General features: G+C 37.1%; 3 protein-coding genes across 8 annotated transcripts; all 3 read left to right on the plus strand.

Annotated features, from left to right (window-relative positions):
- The first annotated feature begins 19 nt into the window (after positions 1–19).
- On the plus strand, positions 20–12656 carry g6pd (glucose-6-phosphate dehydrogenase). Of its 3 annotated transcripts, none has more exons than XM_073874948.1 (13): positions 20–161; positions 1570–1691; positions 5850–5887; positions 5969–6077; positions 6167–6384; positions 6635–6793; positions 9066–9191; positions 9874–9967; positions 10615–10801; positions 10970–11205; positions 11306–11380; positions 11580–11674; positions 11760–12656. In XM_073874948.1, the coding sequence occupies exons 1-13, from the start codon at positions 140–142 to the stop codon at positions 11848–11850; spliced, it is 1572 nt and encodes a 523-aa protein (XP_073731049.1). In that variant the 5' UTR covers positions 20–139; the 3' UTR covers positions 11851–12656. The 3 variants fall into 3 exon arrangements, with proteins under 3 accessions (XP_073731049.1, XP_073731050.1, XP_073731048.1); XM_073874949.1 differs by lacking the exon at positions 20–161 and adding an exon at positions 168–303; XM_073874947.1 differs by lacking the exon at positions 20–161 and adding an exon at positions 612–742.
- Positions 12657–14163: 1507 nt separating this feature from the next.
- On the plus strand, positions 14164–16530 carry naa10 (N-alpha-acetyltransferase 10, NatA catalytic subuni). 2 transcript variants are annotated; one of them, XM_073874957.1, is made up of 7 exons: positions 14164–14309; positions 14385–14448; positions 14598–14643; positions 14745–14860; positions 14973–15017; positions 15176–15260; positions 16193–16530. In XM_073874957.1, the coding sequence occupies exons 1-7, from the start codon at positions 14228–14230 to the stop codon at positions 16388–16390; spliced, it is 636 nt and encodes a 211-aa protein (XP_073731058.1). In that variant the 5' UTR covers positions 14164–14227; the 3' UTR covers positions 16391–16530. The 2 variants fall into 2 exon arrangements, with proteins under 2 accessions (XP_073731058.1, XP_073731057.1); XM_073874956.1 differs by having other exon boundaries at positions 14165–14309; positions 16187–16530.
- Positions 16531–17033: 503 nt separating this feature from the next.
- Positions 17034–18538, plus strand: tmem230a (transmembrane protein 230a). Of its 3 annotated transcripts, none has more exons than XM_055188500.2 (4): positions 17034–17211; positions 17729–17831; positions 17911–18033; positions 18383–18538. In XM_055188500.2, the coding sequence occupies exons 1-4, from the start codon at positions 17192–17194 to the stop codon at positions 18521–18523; spliced, it is 387 nt and encodes a 128-aa protein (XP_055044475.2). In that variant the 5' UTR covers positions 17034–17191; the 3' UTR covers positions 18524–18538. The 3 variants fall into 3 exon arrangements, with proteins under 3 accessions (XP_055044475.2, XP_055044478.2, XP_055044476.2); XM_055188503.2 differs by having other exon boundaries at positions 17042–17211; positions 17733–17831; XM_055188501.2 differs by having other exon boundaries at positions 17044–17211; positions 17664–17831.
- Positions 18539–19017: the final 479 nt, after the last annotated feature.

Below are 19017 nucleotides of genomic sequence, written 5' to 3' on the forward strand. Positions count from 1 at the left end.
TTTGTTTTCCATTGGAGCGTTGAACTGTCAATCAGCAGGAAACTACATTCGCAAGCCCTTCCTACACACAGTCTATCCCCTCCCACTTCTTATTTTCACGAGAGCAGTCGTGTGGTTGACGTCATATACGACAGTAGCGATGGGCAGTCGTGCGAGCGCCGGTGAGTTTCTACACCAATAAAATCACAGAATTTTGAAGCGTCGCTTAAACAGGGAAGAAGGAAACTGGTTTAAGAAATGTCTTTGTAGCTTTGTGTGGTTAAATCCTACTATTTTGTGCCTTTTTGTCACGGAGCGCAGACTGTAAGTAGCACGTTTTTATGCCAATGTGTTTGATAGTACAGTACATCAGCTTGCGCTTTTCTCAGCTTCAGCTTTTTCCCTCCAACCACAACTGACTAGTTATGTGGTTAGGCTTCTTATATATTTTGATAATCTGCGCGAGAACAAGAACCTAGCTATATATATATAATATATATGCATTTCATAAAATCAGAGAGGGTTGTTGTCTAAAATGTAACGTTAGGAGCGTGTTGGCAAGTAACGTTAGCAGGTTAATCCTGGTAAATACTGAAAGGGATTTGATGTGGGGATTGTACTAATAACATTATAGTGAGTTAGGAGCGTGGGTCGTTGGAGGTTGTGTTTTTGTGTTTAGCAGATTGTAGCATCTGAATATTGATGTTTATGGACCTGTCCTCTGTCACAGAGAGAGCACACGTTACGGTCCCCGATCAGAGTGGTAGGACTGTTTGTTTAATAACATCCCAGAATAACTGTACTCGACTTCATGCAGCGTTGCGCAGAGTGTTCGGCCTATGACATCAAGTACCGCGAGAGCGATTTGAATGCAAAGCTTTCGATTCGCTCTCGCGGTACGCTGATGTCACTCGCCGATAGCTCTGCCCAGTTAGGCATTAAGTCGAATACACCTATAGTCGTTATGCAGCAGGTGTTATCATTTGTTTAGTGTCTTTGAATTGTGCATATGTCTTAACGTTTTTGAAAAGAAATATGACAAGGATAATATAGGAATGACTCTTAAATTATTAGAAATTTGTGATCATTTTATAGGATAATTAACTAATAACATGTCCAAAATTTCATTTTTTACTGTTATAATAACCTTACAGTTCCTATAATAGTCATATAATAGTGTATCATGAGAACTAAAACAAAACGGGAATTGCTTAATAAGCAATGATGAAGCATTTATTTTGTATGCTATATTCATATGCTAAATTCATTTGTATGCTATATTTGTCCTACTATTTAACACATGTTTATATTCAGGTTTCTGTGTTTTCGGTGTTTGCTTTGTCATTCTGCGTTCTTTGTTGTCCTAGCATATAGCCAACTGTGTATCGTCTATAAACATTTATGCCAATGTTTTTGTCTCCCTACTGTATGTGACTGCAGCATTCTCATTGAAAGTTCTCCTTTGTGCTGCTGTGTCAATGTGTGTGCCAAAGTTTGCAGCGCTTATTTAGTGACTTTTATCTTGAAATTAAATAGTGTTTATTTAATTTGTCTGGAGGTTTGACATGAAAGAATTTGATCTTTTCTTAGATAAGATGAACAGCCTTCCCCTCTCCCGCTCTGAAGTGTTTGGGCAGCTGAGGAAAGAACTGCATGAAGATGTTGAGTTTCACCAGTCGGATGTGCATATCTTCATCATCATGGGTGCTTCGGTGAGTGGGTGCTTGAAATAATGTTTACTTAATGTCTGTCACTCTATCGGACTGTTTTGCATAACTATGATTTTAAGGACTTGTGCCTAATGGTTGAATAAGTAATGTTGTTATGTACACTTTCCTTACAACTTCATAACATGACCTTTAACTGCTACTCCATTGAAGGAAAGAGTCTCAGATTATGCTAAATTGGTCAAATGGCCTTGATGATTTTTTTTTAAGGAAGCTCAACTAAGATTATGCAACCAGTGAAAAACCATATCAAGGTCTAAGATTTGTCACAGCACTGGGTGGTTGAGTAATTGAACTGTTCAGTTCATGGCCTTGAAAGGTGATTGGTTATTGGCGCATGTAGCCATTCTCTGATTGGCTATTAATGATAAAAGTCATGTCTGGTCTGCCTTGAGGATTTGGCATCTGAATAAGGAAAACTAGTAAATGCTGGTTATTACAAGCTTATGCTTATCATTAGAGAGAAACTCAATATAGAGGAAATACAATGCTTCCTCCTTTCTTTAGCTAGATTTTTCCTGTTCCTTGTTTTCTTTTATTATACCCTTTATATTAGTCAGACTTTATACAACTGCTTTATGAATTGAGCTTTGTTACAAAGTCTGTGGCTTTCAGCAGATGGTTTGTTAACTAGTATAAATGCGAGTGAACTGGATTATGCTATATCACGCACCTTCAGCAGTTTTCATTCGGTGGGTGTGAATAGAAGGTGAAAGGGATTGTGTGTGTGTGTGTGGGGGGGGGGGGGGGTTTACGGGGAGATAAACAGCGTATAATGACATGTTTACTAGGGCTGTAACGATAAATCACATTAAAAAGACCTGTCTAAAATCGATTCTGAATTGCAAGGCTGCGTTTTTTTTAATGCGCAGCTTGTGCGTGTTCTATGGCGTTTTGGTCAGTAAGAAGTCCTTATTAATCTAAAATCATTGAGTCGGAGTCGTTTATAACGTTAAACAAAATCATTCAAAATATTCTTTATCATCATGAAAATACCTGAAACAATCCCAAGGAACAGCAATATAAACATAAAGGGTATGCATTAACATCACTTTTCCACGTGACCACGCCGGAATTTGCCCTGTTGAGTGGCAAACGTTCAACAAAAGGCTGGTTTTCATAGTGGGTGCTGCGAAAATGCCATTAAAACAGACTATTATCAGCTTAAATGAATTAGGCTGGACTTGATAGCAGAGGTGGACAATACTTAGTTACATTAGTTACATTTTCCAAGCATCTGTTCTTTATTAGTGTGTTTTGTATTGGGAATTTCACTACATTCTAAAGCATAATCATACTGTGTATTCTTTAATATTGCATATTAACATTTATTTAATACCTAATTACATTAAAATACTAAAATACTTGAGTAAAAATACGTTAATGTACTTAAATATTAAATGTAAAACAAAAACTTTATGAAATGTAATAGCGTAGAAAATATGATAAGATGCTTTGGAATGTATGTTTTCCAAAGAAAAACACGGATAAAATACAAATACTTGAAAAAATATGTTTAAGTAGAAAGTAAAACCTCTGCTTGATAGCGACCCTAACAACTTATCAACCCACCTGTGGACGTTGGAATAAACGATCCGTTTACTTCTCCTTTCGGTGTTTTTTGGCAGTCTGTAAAACGATAGCTCTGAATTCTTGTTAAATTTGTTAGTACAGTCTATCGCACAACAGCTTTTTCCCATTTAGATGTGTTTTCACCGTGTTTCCGTCAATGTCACGCTGTAGTCAAATGCTGCCGCTCTGTCTTTTGCCACTCAGTGGGTGTAACCGCTGTCTCTCTCGCTGACATCATGTGCATACCCTCTATTCTTCTAGACCAGGGGTGCCCAACCCTGCTCCTGGAGGGCTACCGTCCTGCAGACTTCAGTTCCAACCCAGCTCCAACACGCCTGTCTGTAATTATCAAGCAACCCTGAACACCTTGATTAGCTGCTTAAGCTGTGTTTGCTTGGGGTTGGAGCTAAAATCTGCAGGACGGTAGCCTTCCAGGAACAGGGTTGGGCACCCCTGTTCTAGACATTTCCTGGAATAGCGTTTGTAATGCTACTTCTTCTGTGGCGCAATTGGAGTTTCTGCAAGAGAGCACCCTCTGGCTTTTGGATGTGGTGGCATTTCACCGTAATTCAAATTCATTCATTGAGAAAATGCGCATTTGCACGATTAATCGTGACAGCCCTTATGTTTACTATGCTATAAACATGGTTTCCAGGGAAACGGGAAGTGTCCCGTAAACTGAACGACTTAAAAAAACATACTAAATGCCATTTAGTAAATGGTACTATAGATTAAAGACTGCCGGGTTTTTGTGATGGTAGGTTAGGGGAATAGAATATGCATTGTAGTACAAAATGCATTGCGTGAGTTGTCCCCATAAACCATGTATGCCTGAGTGTCTGCCCGCGTCTGCTATTATGTCTGTCTGCGTGCATGTGCATCTGCATGTGTGTGTGTGTGCGCGCGCAACATCACCTCATATGTCTGATCATTAACTGTCTTGTAAAGTGGTTATTTTGAAATAATGGGTAAAATGAGGTGAGGCTAATATGAAATCTTTTAGCTTTACCACACACACACATCTGTTAGAGACTGGGTAACTACATTTTGGTATTTTCCCCACAAGATTTTAAAAGACAGAATGTTGTACTACTTTTATAATGTTTTTATTTATTTAGTTAGTTAATATATATCACCTATTGTGTTTCACATAGGACAAAACACCCATACTGACTTAAAATGATGTGATAACAACAGTGTCAATAACAACCGTGTCATTTTGCGGTAGTTTATTTCTAAAAAATAAAATAAAATAAATGACAAGTAAATACCTTCGTTCAGATATTATATCTAACGCACATCAGCTATTACACTGAGCTAATGTTACTGTGTAAAATTTGATGTATACAATGTTTGTTACAGATCCTTGAATTCTTGCATGGCCAAACCTCACAGTCATGATCCATGCCCGTCGTCTCCCCTTTTAGCAAACCAAAACATTTTATTTTAGACAAGGTATTTGTTTCAGGGATCAGTTTAGCCACTAGCCAGACCGATAAATAAATAAAAACTGGAAGTTCGCTTTGATGAAACTGTTTATAGATGACAAAATAGTATTTTTTTTTCAGTTGCATTTAAGCAATGATAAACGCTTACCTCACTTACCACAGATGCACCTTCCTCATTTACAAGCAAAAGTGCATCCCTTCCCTTCAGAACCATTGCAGCGAGCAAATACATGTGGTTTATCTCGCTTTGTGTTTGCTTTACTGTGATTATGATGGATTATGCATGCTGAAGGTTACTAAGCCCTGAGATATGTGCATGGGTTTTTGTCAACTCATACTTACAAAGAGCTTTTAACCGTAGCAGCTGATTTTCTAATAGATTACACGTCTATTACATAATATGTCTAATATATTATATAACTCCATATTACAAACAGTATCTCTTGATGCGGGACACTCCTAGTTTGACACATCTCGGCTTAAACCGAATGGGGCTGTTTAACTGTATAAAATGCATTAGTCATGTGTCACAATGGGCGTGGAGCATATCTATTGAAGCAGGTCAATGAGACGGTTGAGTCGTGTTGTGCTTGCTTTAGTAAAGTTGTGTAATATAGCATTCTGTTGTTGTTTTGCATTTAACATCTAAAGTGTCTTCATTATGTATCAGCTATCATGCTAATTTCTTAACTGGCTGTGTTATAAAACCTCGTGAGCTCAATGGCATTTTTGTGCATCATAGACCTCTATGAAAGCAACCACTAACAGTGCAAAAATGAATTAGAGCCTGACCGATATATTGGCAGGCCGATATTAGGCATTTTCCAAACTATCGGTATCGGCATTCATAATGGCCGATATACATGAATATAAAAAACCCCCCCGGATGAAACAGCATTCAACCATGTGATGAGTGTTGCCGTTGATAGTTTGTCCACCAGAGGGCACTCTACAACCTCCCTGTTGGCATCACTCGTGTATAAAAAATATCAGCCGATATATCGGAATATCGGATTTTAAAACCAAGAAAATTTGTATCAGTATCTGCTTTCAAAATCCTTTATCGGTCGGGCTCTAAAATGAATGTGCAGACAGCAATAAAATAAATGTGCTCTTGTCATAGGGGGATCTGGCCAAAAAGAAAATTTACCCAACATTATGGTAAGTGCCTTTACGGGGTCTTGTTTTTATTCACTCAGAAATGTAGTCTTTATGCTGACATGATATCCTTTCCTCTGGTAGGTGGTTGTTCAGAGATGGTTTGCTCCCCGAACAGACGTATTTCGTCGGCTTCGCTCGTTCTGAACTCACTGTGGACTCCATTCGCACCGCCTCTATGCCCTACATGAAGGTCTGCTCTTTCTCCATTTGTGGTTTCGCCCATCTATGGCAAATGTGTTTGTGTTTGTGTGTGTTAATCTTTTATTTTATGGTTTTTAGGCAGTTGACTCTGAGGCAGAGCGGCTTTCTGCGTTCTTCAGTCGAAATTCGTACATCAGTGGAAAGTATGTGGATGGATCTTCTTTCGCCAACCTGAACACACACCTGATGTCGATACCGGGAGGGGCTGGAGCCAATCGCCTCTTCTACCTGGCCTTGCCGCCCAGCGTCTACCATGACGTCACAGAGAACATCAAGCATCACTGCATGAGCACCAAGTGAGTAGCAATCACATGAGTTTGTATCATAAAGTGTTATTTCCTTTACAAAAAACGCCCTAGTAACCCCTCAGAAAACTATAGCAATCGCTTAGTTGACAGAATGAATTGAATTGACAACTGTCAGGCCAACTGAAACTGTTGTGCTGGCAGGTTTTGTAAGGCATTAAAAATATCAAATCTAGTTGAAGATCTACACAAAGGAAATGTATAGCAAAGGCATCATGTTTCTTATTTGTTTGATTGTCAGGGGCTGGAACAGGATCATCGTGGAGAAGCCGTTTGGACGTGACCTTCAGAGCTCAGAGCAGTTATCCAGTCATCTTTCTTCTCTCTTCACTGAAGATCAGATTTATCGCATAGATCATTACCTAGGCAAAGAGATGGTCCAGAATCTTATGGTTCTCAGGTATGATTATTTCCGTCTCCCTGACCGCATCCAAAACCGCATACTTTCCTACTATATAGTTGTTGTTAAACAGAATGTAACAAAAGAAGTAAGTTCGCATTTAAAGTACCTATATAAGAGTATGCGAAAAGTACCTGGATGGCCTACTATTTCAGACTGGATTCAAAAGTGTGCATTCGATTTTATTGAAAATCCAGAAATCACAATGTATGATTTTTTTAACTATTTATTTCTATGAAACAGCTGCAAATAAGTATTTGAACACCTGTCTATCAGCTAGAATTCTCACCCTCAAAGACCTGTTAGTCTGCCTTTAAAATGTCCGCCTCCACTCCATTTATTATCCTAAATTAGATGCACCTGTTTGAGGTCGTTAGCTGCATAAAGACACCTGTCCACCCCATACAATCAGTAAGAATCCAGCTACTAACATGGCCAAGACCAAAGATCTGTCCAAAGATACTAGAGACAAAATTGTACACCTTCACAAGACTGAAAAGGGCTACGGGGAAATTGCCAAGCGGTTGGTGAAAAAAAGGTGCACTGTTGGAGCAATCATTAGAAAATGGAAGAAGCTAAACATGACTGTCAATCTATCTCAGACTGGGGCTCCATGCAAGATCTCACTTCGTGGGGTCTCAATGATCCTAAGAAAGGTGAGAAATCAACCCAGAACTACACGGGAGGAGCTGGTCAATGATCTGAAAAGAGCTGGGACCACCGTTTCCAAGGTTACTGTTGGTAATACACCAAGACGTCATGGTTTGAAATCATGCATGGCACAGAACGTTCCCCTGCTTAAACCAGCACATGTCCAGGCCCGTCTTAAGTTTGCCAATGACCATTTGGATGATCCAGAGAAGTCATGAGAGAAAGTCATGTGGTCAGATGAGACCAAAATAGAACTTTTTGGTCATAATTCCACTAAACGGGTTTGAAAGAAGAAGAATGACGAGTACCATCCAAACAACACCATCCCTACTGTGAAGCATGGAGGTGGTAGCATCATGCTTTGGGGGTGTTTTTCTGCACATGGGACAGGGCGACTGCACTGTATTAAGGAGAGGATGACCAGGGCCATGTATTGCGAGATTTTGGGGAACAACCTCCTTCCCTCAGTTAGAGCATTGAAGATGGGTCGAGGCTGGGTCTTCCAACATGACAATGACCCGAAGCACACGGCCAGAATAACTAAGGAGTGGCTCTGTAAGAAGCATATCAAGGTTCTGGTGTGGCCAAGCCAGTCTCCAGACCTAAACCCAATAGAGAATCTTTGGAGGGAGCTCAAACACCGTGTTTCTCAGTGACAGGCCAGAAACCTGACTGATCTAGAGAAGATCTGTGTGGAGGAGTGGACCAAAATCCCTCCTGCAGTGTGTGCAAACCTGGTGAAAAACTACAGGAAACGTTTGACCCCTGAAAGTGCAAACACAGGCTACTGTACCAAATATAAACATTGACTTTCTCAGGTGTTCAAACAGCTGTATCATACAAATAAATAGTTGAAAAGTCATACATACATTCAGGTGTTTTCTGTATTTTTTTATTTTTTATAGATTATGTCTCTCACAGTGCACATGCACCTGCGATGACAGTTTCGGACCCCTCCGTGGTTTCTGGGTGGGAGGGCTTGCAGGGTGGCAGGGTGTTCAAATGCTTATTTTCCTCACTGTATATATAGTAAATACTAGGGCTGTGTATTGGCAATACGATATTTGTTATGATACAGGGTTACAATACTTTATGATACTGTAAAGGTAGGTGACATGTTATATTGCCTATTTTAGATATATAATAGGATAATATTTTAGGACAGCTGTCATTAAGAACACACACCATATGCAAACCTTAGCAAAAATATTTGTGGTGTGCCCCTATGCTAGTACTTCCTGTCAATGTTTCAGTTCAGAGATAAGAAGAATGCTATCTACTGGTCAGCATGTAAACTTGAAACGAAACAACTGTCATGAATCTTAAAATATAAAATCGATATTGCATTTATTCAATTTTTTTTAGAGTAACTACACACTTGCCAAACGCAATATCACGATACTCGCATGTGACAATATTTTCTTACACCCCTAGTAAATACGTTTTTGAGCCCTTCAAGTGTTTACTTATTCAAAATAAGTACCTACTGGAGAGTATGCAATTTTCGGATGCAGCTTCTGCTTTTCTCTCGCTGTCAGGCGCAGTTGTCATTTCTGAATAATTAGGGTTCAACTCAAATCAGGAATGATAATGATTCTCTGTGTTTTGAAAACCATCACAGGTTTGGAAACCGGATATTTGGTCCAATTTGGAACCGGGACAGTCTGGCATGTGTGGTCCTGACCTTCAAAGAGCCGTTTGGAACCCAGGGACGTGGAGGATATTTTGATGATTTTGGGATCATTCGGTTAGTTCAAGATGTTTTGAATTGGTGTGTTCTGTATAAGTAAAATGAATTCACTTTGCATATGAGGTTAGGAGCATCAAAGTTTGATTTCACTCAGATTTCAATCTTTGACATGACATGATAAAAATATTAAATTAAATTTTCACAGAATGCTCTTTCATTATGTAGAATCATTTTTTTCATGTTTTCACGTTTTATCACATGTATAATGTATTATATATATATATATATATATACGATCCAAACTAAATGTTTTGGCATTGAAGGGTGCAATATGGGGTCTGAGATTACTATCACTTTTCTAATTTAAGAACATGTTTTTAATTACAAATGCTAAAAAAAATTATATATAAATAAAAATGTTCTGAAATGTATATATGTATGTCTGTGTTTAAATATACATAATAATTACACACAGCACAGACATATATATTATGCAAAAATACACTTTTATTTTGTATGCGATTAATCGCGATTAATCTTTGCCCAGCACTATAATATATATATATATATATATTAGCATTTGTAATTAAAAACATGTTCTTAAATTAGAAAAGTGATAGTAATCTCAGACCCCATATTGCCAAAACATTTAGTTTGGATCGTTGTCCATGCAAAATCTGAGTGGATTTTTATATTCCAATCTGAATTGTAAATGAATGGAGCTCTTTTCTGTATCCAGAGATGTGATGCAGAACCACCTGCTTCAGATGCTCTCTCTGGTTGCCATGGAGAAGCCAGCCTCCACAAGCTCTGATGATGTTCGAGATGAGAAGGTAATGAACCAGTTGGCCAATGAACTTTCCTCCATGGCAGCACTCATCTGACTCTTATCTGAATGATGCTAAATATAGCCTAGAGACTAAAGTATGGCAAATATAAATACAGTATTTTCAGTCACTGCCACTTTCTTCCAGTTAATCATTACCATTAAAAGACCATATAGGGGTGGTTTCCCGGACGAGGAATAAGTCTAGTTCCAGACTGAAATGCATATTTGAGTTGTCTTAACTGAAAACAGCTTAAACTGACATAACTTAAAATAAACCATTGCCATTTTTTTGTCTCAAGATGCACACCAGTATTGTTTTTGTAAAAAACACTTAAATTTTCTTAAATTACTAAGGGTCTCGAGGGTTATATTTGGGGGTAGTGTGAAAATTTGAATTAATACAAGAATTGATTGTTAGATTATTGTAATGGTAATTCTGATGCTCATTGGATGAAGCCCAAAGAAGCACCGTTTGGCCGGTAAGCACTTGCTGGTGGATGCTTTAAAAAAATAAGCGGTACTATAATATATAGCGATATGTAATGTATAGTGGATGAATAAGTATAATAATGAATGACTCTCATTGTGTACCATAGACCTTCCTAGCATGTCCTAGCTCTGTTTTGAAATGCTCTTTGTTGCCCCCTACAGGTAAAGGTGCTGAAGTGCATTGAACCGGTCTCTCTCTCAGATGTGGTCTTGGGTCAGTATGTGGGAGACCCTGAAGGAGAGGGAGAAGCTAAACAGGGTTACTTGGATGATCCAACTGTCCCCAAAGGCTCCACCCAGGCCACGTTTGCAACAGCGGTCCTTTATGTGAAGAATGAACGCTGGGATGGTAAGAGTTTTTACATCTACACTTAAATGTTTAAAGAAATGTACGGTATAGTTATGACCTTGCTGATACTGAAATGAACCTGTTGTTACTTGTATAACGGGTTGTGACCTAAAGTCTATAGTAAAAAAAATCCTGTAACTGGACGGTTGCATAATTTTTTTTCTCCAGGTGTTCCCTTCATCCTCAGGTGTGGGAAGGCTCTGAACGAGAGGAAAGCAGAGGTTCGCTTGCAGTTTTCTGATGTTCCTGGCGACATCTTTAATACACAGTGCAGACGCAACGAGTTGGTGGTGCGCGTGCAGCCCAACGAGGCCATCTACGCCAAGATGATGAGCAAGAAGCCTGGAGTTTATTTTAGCCCTGAAGAGACTGAGCTGGACCTGACCTATCACAGCAGATACAAGGTAGACAGCTCACTCCATGATTAATAGATCATTTGTTGGGACTTTTGCATGGAAAGAAATTTAAATTCTGCATCTGATGTCTTTTTAATCTCTGTTTTAGGACGTTAAGCTGCCTGATGCATATGAGCGTCTGATTTTGGACGTGTTCTGCGGCAGTCAGATGCATTTTGTACGGAGCGATGAGTTGACTGCATAAATGCTTATAAATTCAAGGGCATTCTGGTTATTTGCTTGATTTCTTGCTGCTCAGCTGGTAGAGCATTGCATTAACAGTGCAAAATGTGGGTTTGAATCACAGGAAACGCATATACAGCTTAAATGTACTTTGGATAAAAGTGTTTAAGCGATGCATAAATTCATTTCTATTTTATTTTAGCGATGAGTTGAGGGAAGCGTGGAGAATCTTCACTCCTCTTCTTCATCAGATAGAGAAGGAGAAGACACCACCCATCCCGTATAAATACGGAAGGTAACACACAGTTATTTTTAGGAAATCATTTTCAATCATGTAATCTGTTAACATAACGTTCTTTCTGGATCTGCGCGTTTCCTAGCCGTGGTCCTATAGAGGCAGATGAGCTGGTGCAGAAGGTGGGCTTCCGCTACGAGGGAACGTACAGATGGGTGAACCCACACAAACTGTAAAAGATAAATAAACCGAAGATGGAGAAACTTTTAGAGTGCCTGAACTAAGGATAAAGGCACTTTAAAATGGATTTGAAAATGTGCACTGCATTTAAAAAGGACCAAAAGCAAACATGACTGGTTAAACATCTGATTTGTTATAACTTTTATATCATAACCTACCTGATGTTGCTCATTCTTTGTGTTTACATCATTATGCTTTAAGCAAATGAAGATTTCTGTCATGCATTCCAATTTCCACAGACAAAAGTCTTAAATGCTTCATTTCAAAAGTGTTTTATAAGCAGATGGGTGATTTGTGTTGCTCATACATAACTTTTTCCACTGACTGCAAGTTTATAATAAATATATATTGTTACAGCACTTAACTAGTATATACTTCAGAACACAGAAGGATTGGAAAGAAAGGAAATGTTGTTCTTTGTTACAAGCTAACATGTATGAGGTCTTAACATACATCGATTGGCTGATAAAGCCAGCATTTACTCTTAAAGCAGATATTTCATACCACATGTAAATATGTGTACATGAGCTTAAATGTTAAACTTTTCTTAAAATTAGGCATGGTTTCTTTCTGCACTTATGTTTCACGTTTCATATTTAGTTTGTCATTGCATTTTTGGGGTTATCTACATGTATATAGTAGATGATTTTCTTAAAAAAAGGCCAAAAAGAAGGTTGTGTCAGGGTGCCGATTTATTTATCAGTGCATTTTGGGAAGAACAACTTTTTCATGCTTTTACAACTATGAGCTATGTAACCTTTTTATTGTAGATTTTACAATAAAACATAGTTGTGATGCCTAAGATGTTTCTCTCTTCTTCTAATTTTCTTTATTATTTGCAGCAGGTCACAAATCTATTTTGCTGCATTAAACCGTTTGATAAATTACTTTTAGTGAGTGATGAGTGTCTCTCTTCGCAATTAGGACATATTGCAAGGTATATCTATAGCATAAAGTATAGCTGCACTGCAAAAAATGACTTTCTTACTTAGTATTTTTGTCTTGTTTTCAGTAGAAATATCAAAAAATTCTTAAGATGCTTTCTCTTGATGAGCAAAATGACCTAAGAAAATAAGTCTAGTTTATAGAAAAAAAAACATACAATTTAAGTAAATTTGTGCTAAAAACAAGCAAAATGATCTGCCAATTGGGTGGGTGAGAAAAAAATCTTTTTTTTTTTGCTTAAATTATTGGCAAAATTATTATTTCACCTTATTGGCAGATAATTTTACTTGTTTTAGGCACAAATTCACTTAAGTTGTATATTTTTGTCTAAAAACTAGACTTATTTTCTTACATAATTTTGCTTATCAAGAAAATACATCTTGATTTAAAAGTTTTTAGATATTTCTACTGAAAACCAGACAAAAATACTAAGTAAGAAAGCCATTTTTTTGCAGTGTGAGTGCTGTATAATGGTGAAATTACCAAAGAGTGAAAAACTGGTGTAATGCACAGTATAACTTAATGTACATAGAATAGAAAATAAACCACCTATTTAATTTTTAGGTTGTCAACATCCTGTCAAACACTGACCCTTTGTTGAAGAAGAAAATACCTATTTTTTGGCGATACAGAATTAAATTTTTGTGTATTATTAAGTGAAAATATCTTTTAATGTCTAAAAAGGTTTTACCTGAAAGTACATTTTCATATATCTAAGAGTAATGTATGTAGATTTTCACATCTTGTTTATAGAAAATTCATACAGTTTATAGTTAAAGCAAGAAAAATATTTTCCAGTTAAATAAGAAATATACACTTGCTCAAATGACATCATATTGATATCATATAATAAAATGTTAAATTGGGACTACATTAAAAATGTATCATTATTTAAAGCGTTTATATGTGTGTGTGTTTTCGTGAACCTAAATAAATATTTGTTATTAACAACTTTCCGTATTTGAAGGGGCTTTTATTATATTTACTACCGGAAACGCTTTACTGTTCCAAGTCTTCCGGTTTTGGACAACATGGTTGTGAAGGTGTAGCAGTTAGCATTTGCCTGATTATTTGCGTTTACTGAGGCTGTTTAGCGTCGATTTGACATCTAGATTTATACCGTACTTTATTTATTTATCAACCAACCAGAGCAGCAGGCAAAATGAATATACGTAACGCACGGGTGAGTTATAAAAGTAGCGCATGCAGCAGCAGACATTAGACATGAAGGCAGTGTTTTAAAGCGTAGGGAACTGCATAGTTTGCAACATTGACACATTCAGACAGTTTTTCTTATTTGTATCTAAGTTACCTATTTTGTATGAAATTGACCTTTATTATGGTTGGCTAAACTGTTCACATGTGAAATATTATAATATTACACGTGACAAGTTTTTCTGTCTTGTACACTCACGGCCAGAAGATCTGATGAACATGCAGCACTGTAACCTGCTGTGTCTCCCCGAGAACTATCAAATGAAGTATTACTTTTACCACGGCCTCTCCTGGCCTCAGCTGTCACTTATACTGCATAGAAACACTGATCCCAGTACAGCAGATTGTGTTTGAACAGTTGTGTTTGTTTCTCAGCTGTCATACATAGCAGAAGATGAAAATGGGAAGATCGTTGGATACGTGTTAGCCAAAATGTAAGTTTTTTTATTTCTTACAGTAAAATTCATTATTGAAGACACCTGTCATAACATGAATTATAATTCATCTCAAAGCTAAATAAATTAAAATGGTTTATTTTGTAATAATGACTATTGTTTCATGTGAGTTGTGTTATACATTTTAGGGAGGAAGATCCTGATGATGTGCCTCATGGACATATTACATCACTGGTTAGTGTTTGAAATTTGACAATCTATTTTTTTGTAATTTCTTTTATTATGATTGAATATTTGAAGCTTATATAATAATGCATTGTCGTGTGTTTATCTAGGCAGTCAAACGCTCTCACAGACGTCTTGGATTGGCTCAGAAACTTATGGATCAGGCCAGCAGAGCCATGATTGAGAACTTCAATGCCAAATATGTCTCTTTACATGTCAGGAAAAGGTAGGATCTGTGAGGGCTCTCGCTCTTTAGGGTTCATCATTGTGTCATGTGAGTGAGGTTAAAAAACATGTACTGGAATATCTTCTTGACCGTGTTGCTGTTTGTTTTTCAGTAATCGAGCTGCCCTTCATCTGTACTCCAATACGCTAAAGTTTCAGTGAGTGTCATTTTTCCCACTATTATTTCTTTACTATTAATAAACTTGCTTATTCATGTGTACTACAAAAAGTATCCCAGTTTTAGCTCAGCCATACTGATACTAAATTGTTGAATGGTTTGTTTTTACCATCACTCACTGTCAATACTGTCTTGTAGGATCAGTGAAGTAGAACCCAAATATTATGCAGATGGAGAAGATGCTTATGCTATGAAGAGAAATCTCACACAGATGGCAGATGAGGTGTGTGTGACGTTGCAGTTCTGCAAATGATTATGTGATGCATTGTTTTACTTCATTACAGCTTATTTCTGCAGTATTCAACAGGGCTGCATGATATTGGGGGGGAAACTGGTGGTATTTTGTTTGTCTGCGATGCATTTTGCGTTATAAGAAATACTGTATGACTTCACCGGATGATTTGAAAAGCTTGGTTTGAGAAGAATTAACTTCTGCCATGCATTTCTTGTATAGCTTTGACACCGTGAGGAAATTAAATATATGTTACTTGTCAGATGACCAGATCCATATTAATTGCTACCATAATGTCTTTCGTAATGTTTTCGATTTCTTTGTAAATCTGGGATTTCTCTTTGCCGAAAAGGTCTCATATAGTGTAACACTGGCATAGGTATCTGAAATAGTTTTGTGCAGATGCACACATTGCAGTGTCGATTCTAAAACGTAATATTGTGCAACCCTACTTCCAAATGTTCACCTATTTCCCTAAAAGTTCCAAATAAAGGAACATTTGCTTATCATTAGTCATTATATCTTTTTATAAAGCACTTAAGATTTTAAAGCTTTAAAAAGCATATAAATCCCTCATAAAACTAATCCAAATGACTCGAGTGAATGAGTTAAGGTTTCTGAAGCTAAAGAGAATTTTCATTTTTGGGTGAACTGTTCGGTTATCCCAATTTTCCAAATCCTATGGTGACCTTCTACAGCCGCGAACCATCTCTAGAGTAAAAATAATCAGAAAGATGTTTTTCATCTTCCAGAAAATAGCACACACTTAACCTCATTTTGTCCTGATATTACTGTTTGATTAGGTTTAATGACTTCATCAAATGTGTTAAAATAAGAAAAAATTGTGTGGTGTATCTCCTAGAAGATCAGTCATGAATAGAAATGATGGCTAAAAATTAACTTCTCGTAATGTGTAGTTACAGAAACCGGGTGTTCGTTTGTGGGGTTCAGAGGCTCCGCCCTCTCAGGACACAACTGTGACCGGCCTGATGGAGAAGCTGACAGTACAGGATGGAGAGAAGGAGGGAGATGGAGACAGTGGAGGAGAGAGTAAAGAGATGAGTGAGGTCAGCGAGGCCACGGAGAGCACAGACGTCAAAGACTCCTCCTCAGACTCTTAACTCGCCTCTCACACAGCTTTTAGGTTTCAGATTGGTTTACAGTGTTTATATGCATCTCTACTGGCTTTATTTTCAAAATACAGGAAAAGAGGTTTTGTGAAAGTGGTTTATGAGATTTGCGAATAAAATCGGGGAATTATCATTGTCTCTGTTGTGTCATTATCTTGGAAATTATTATTTTGATTGACACCACTTGTTTTCTGTCTCTTTATTTAGCACCTTTTAACAAAATAAATGATAAAATTACATCTCTGAATTCCAATGCAGAATGAAGCCAGGTGATTGGAGGGGACAAGCAATGAAGTTTATAACTCCATTCAAATGATAATGCATTTAAAGTTAATTGGTGGAATTTTAAATATTATAAATGTAAATATGTTTTGGTAATTTTTTCACTTCAAATTGTATCGTTTTTGTCAAAATTTAGCTTCATTTAAATAACCCCATCTTTAACCTTTATAAACTAAAAATCATTGTTTATGCTGCTGTAGACGTGGTTTATTAACTTGTGTATTACTAATAAAGTCAAAACTAAAATAAATGTCATACGTTTTGATATAATTTGTATTTTAATTCGTCGTAACGTAAAAAGCGTCATAAAATGTACATAACTAATAAGAAGCGTTGCTATTGGCTGTCGACGAGCGGGTTGGATGAGAAACCGGAAGTAAACAATGACAGCAGACGAACAGCGTTTTCATGCAAATAAAGTTTTCTTGCTTTAGGAGTAATAAAGTTAATTCCGTTTTACCCCAAATCCCGCTTTGTGGGTGTAGACGTATATGTTTAAAGGGACGTTGAATGGTTTACTTTAATAGTTGGTGAGTATATATACACTACATTTATGTATTCGTATACATAAAGTCAGACACAGCATACAATACAACGTATTAAAACACCTACAGGAGTGATCGCTGCAACATTTCAATTGCATCGTGACGTGTATATTATATGAAATCAAACAATCACTGCGTATGATGTCATTTTTAAGTATTTAGATGTGTTCGACTTCATGCGGCGTTACAAGAACCGACAGCTGGATGAGGTCAAAGTACCGCGAGAGCGATTCTAAATTAGACATCTGCGTGTGATTTCTCGACTCGCTCTCGCGGTACGTTGACGTCATCCGCCTGTCGGTTCTTGCAGGGCCGCATGAAGTCGAACAAAAAAGTATTTGGATACCAAACGTACGTACACATACACATTTTTTTCTTTACACTGATGTATTTTTTATGTTGTTATACAAAATTTGATCTTTTTTTTGGTCTCCCAGAATAAACCAGATCGGATGCACCCTTAATAACTTGATAGTGTGCTTTTTTCTTGATCTCTGGCAAGCCAGAACACTACAATGATGCCAACTCGTAACAGCCCAGCCAGTGCTGCAGGAGTGAAATACTCCAGGTTGGCAGACAGTGATGAGGGCTACATTGATCTACAGGTGAAAATGTTGTCATGCTACTTTCATTTAATTATGTATGCTATTTTGGCATATTAAATTATTGCTCAATGTTTTATAGTTCAAGAAAACTCCACCCAAAGTACCCTACAAGGCTATCGCATTGGCAACGTTCTTATTTCTGGTTGGCTCTTTATTGATTATTGTTGGATCGCTGCTTTTGGCAGGATACATTCATGTCATGGTAAGTATATAAAACAACAAGGTTGGAATCGAAAGAAGAGGTTATGATGGTCTTACCTGTTGTTTCATCATCCAAATGTTTAAACATTGTAAACCTATCTAAACACACTCCATGGACACATACTGGGCTGGTGTTTTTTTTTTTTTTTTTAAGGAAAACCATTGTTTTAATTTAAAATTTTAAGTGAGATCATTGCATATTGATCACATGTCACATGAAGCTTAAATCATTGCTCAAATAATTTTGATCAATCAAAACATTTGTATATCTCACAACAGAAAATTAACAATATAGCATGTTGGTTAGATTTGTGATTAATTTTCTTGAGTAAAAAAATTTCTTCTTGTAGTACCCAGATCGAACAATTCCAGTTTTAATCATCGGCATTCTGATCTTTCTTCCTGGATTCTATCACCTCCGGATTGCTTATTATGCCTCCAAGGGATACCGTGGATATTCTTATGATGACATCCCAGACTTTGATGACTAAACAAATCTATATGTATTGAATGCTGTTTACTTTTTGGTTTTGCTGTTGCATGATTTGCCTTCAGACTTTCTCCTGTGTTTAAAGGCACTCTATGAATTTTCTGTTTTTGTCAAACAGCGACCCCTAGAGTCGCTGGGGAATATTTGCAACTGTCGTAATTTCCCCACTCTGTACACCTCTGAAGATAATGACCAGGTAATGTTTCACAATTTCATACAAATATTAGGCTACTGCATAGTCTACTAAACTACAGATGATGGTAATAGGATAATAAGAAGTTTATTCCAAGTGTAGAGTAGGTATATAATAATAGAGTAGCCTACCACGTTTGCTGGCTTATAATGTTTTTACATGATTGCAGCTAAATCACAAGTAAACAGTCTATAGTCTATGTCTACTGTATAATTTCATTTGTGTTTTTTTATTGTAATGTAAACATTACAAAATGCCATGACAAAGTTAATTGTGTATGTTGCATTATTTCTTATAATGTC

Source organism: Misgurnus anguillicaudatus, chromosome 13 (genome assembly GCF_027580225.2).
Source record: "Misgurnus anguillicaudatus chromosome 13, ASM2758022v2, whole genome shotgun sequence".
Taxonomy (NCBI): Eukaryota; Metazoa; Chordata; class Actinopteri; order Cypriniformes; family Cobitidae; genus Misgurnus; species Misgurnus anguillicaudatus.

Excerpts from the sequence above, each read along its gene's own strand:
- g6pd (XM_073874947.1), top strand. The coding sequence starts at position 682 with ATGTTTATGGACCTGTCCTCTGTCACAGAGAGAGCACACGTTACGGTC. Across the intron at positions 6,385-6,634 it reads CATCACTGCATGAGCACCAA|GGGCTGGAACAGGATCATCG; the intron begins GTGAGTAGCAAT and ends TTTGATTGTCAG. Across the intron at positions 11,675-11,759 it reads ATCCCGTATAAATACGGAAG|CCGTGGTCCTATAGAGGCAG; the intron begins GTAACACACAGT and ends CGCGTTTCCTAG.
- naa10 (XM_073874956.1), top strand. The coding sequence starts at position 14,228 with ATGAACATGCAGCACTGTAACCTGCTGTGTCTCCCCGAGAACTATCAA. Across the intron at positions 14,449-14,597 it reads GGATACGTGTTAGCCAAAAT|GGAGGAAGATCCTGATGATG; the intron begins GTAAGTTTTTTT and ends TATACATTTTAG. Across the intron at positions 15,018-15,175 it reads TCCAATACGCTAAAGTTTCA|GATCAGTGAAGTAGAACCCA; the intron begins GTGAGTGTCATT and ends ACTGTCTTGTAG.
- tmem230a (XM_055188500.2), top strand. The coding sequence starts at position 17,192 with ATGGTTTACTTTAATAGTTG. Across the intron at positions 17,212-17,728 it reads ATGGTTTACTTTAATAGTTG|CCAGAACACTACAATGATGC; the intron begins GTGAGTATATAT and ends ATCTCTGGCAAG. Across the intron at positions 18,034-18,382 it reads CAGGATACATTCATGTCATG|TACCCAGATCGAACAATTCC; the intron begins GTAAGTATATAA and ends TTCTTCTTGTAG.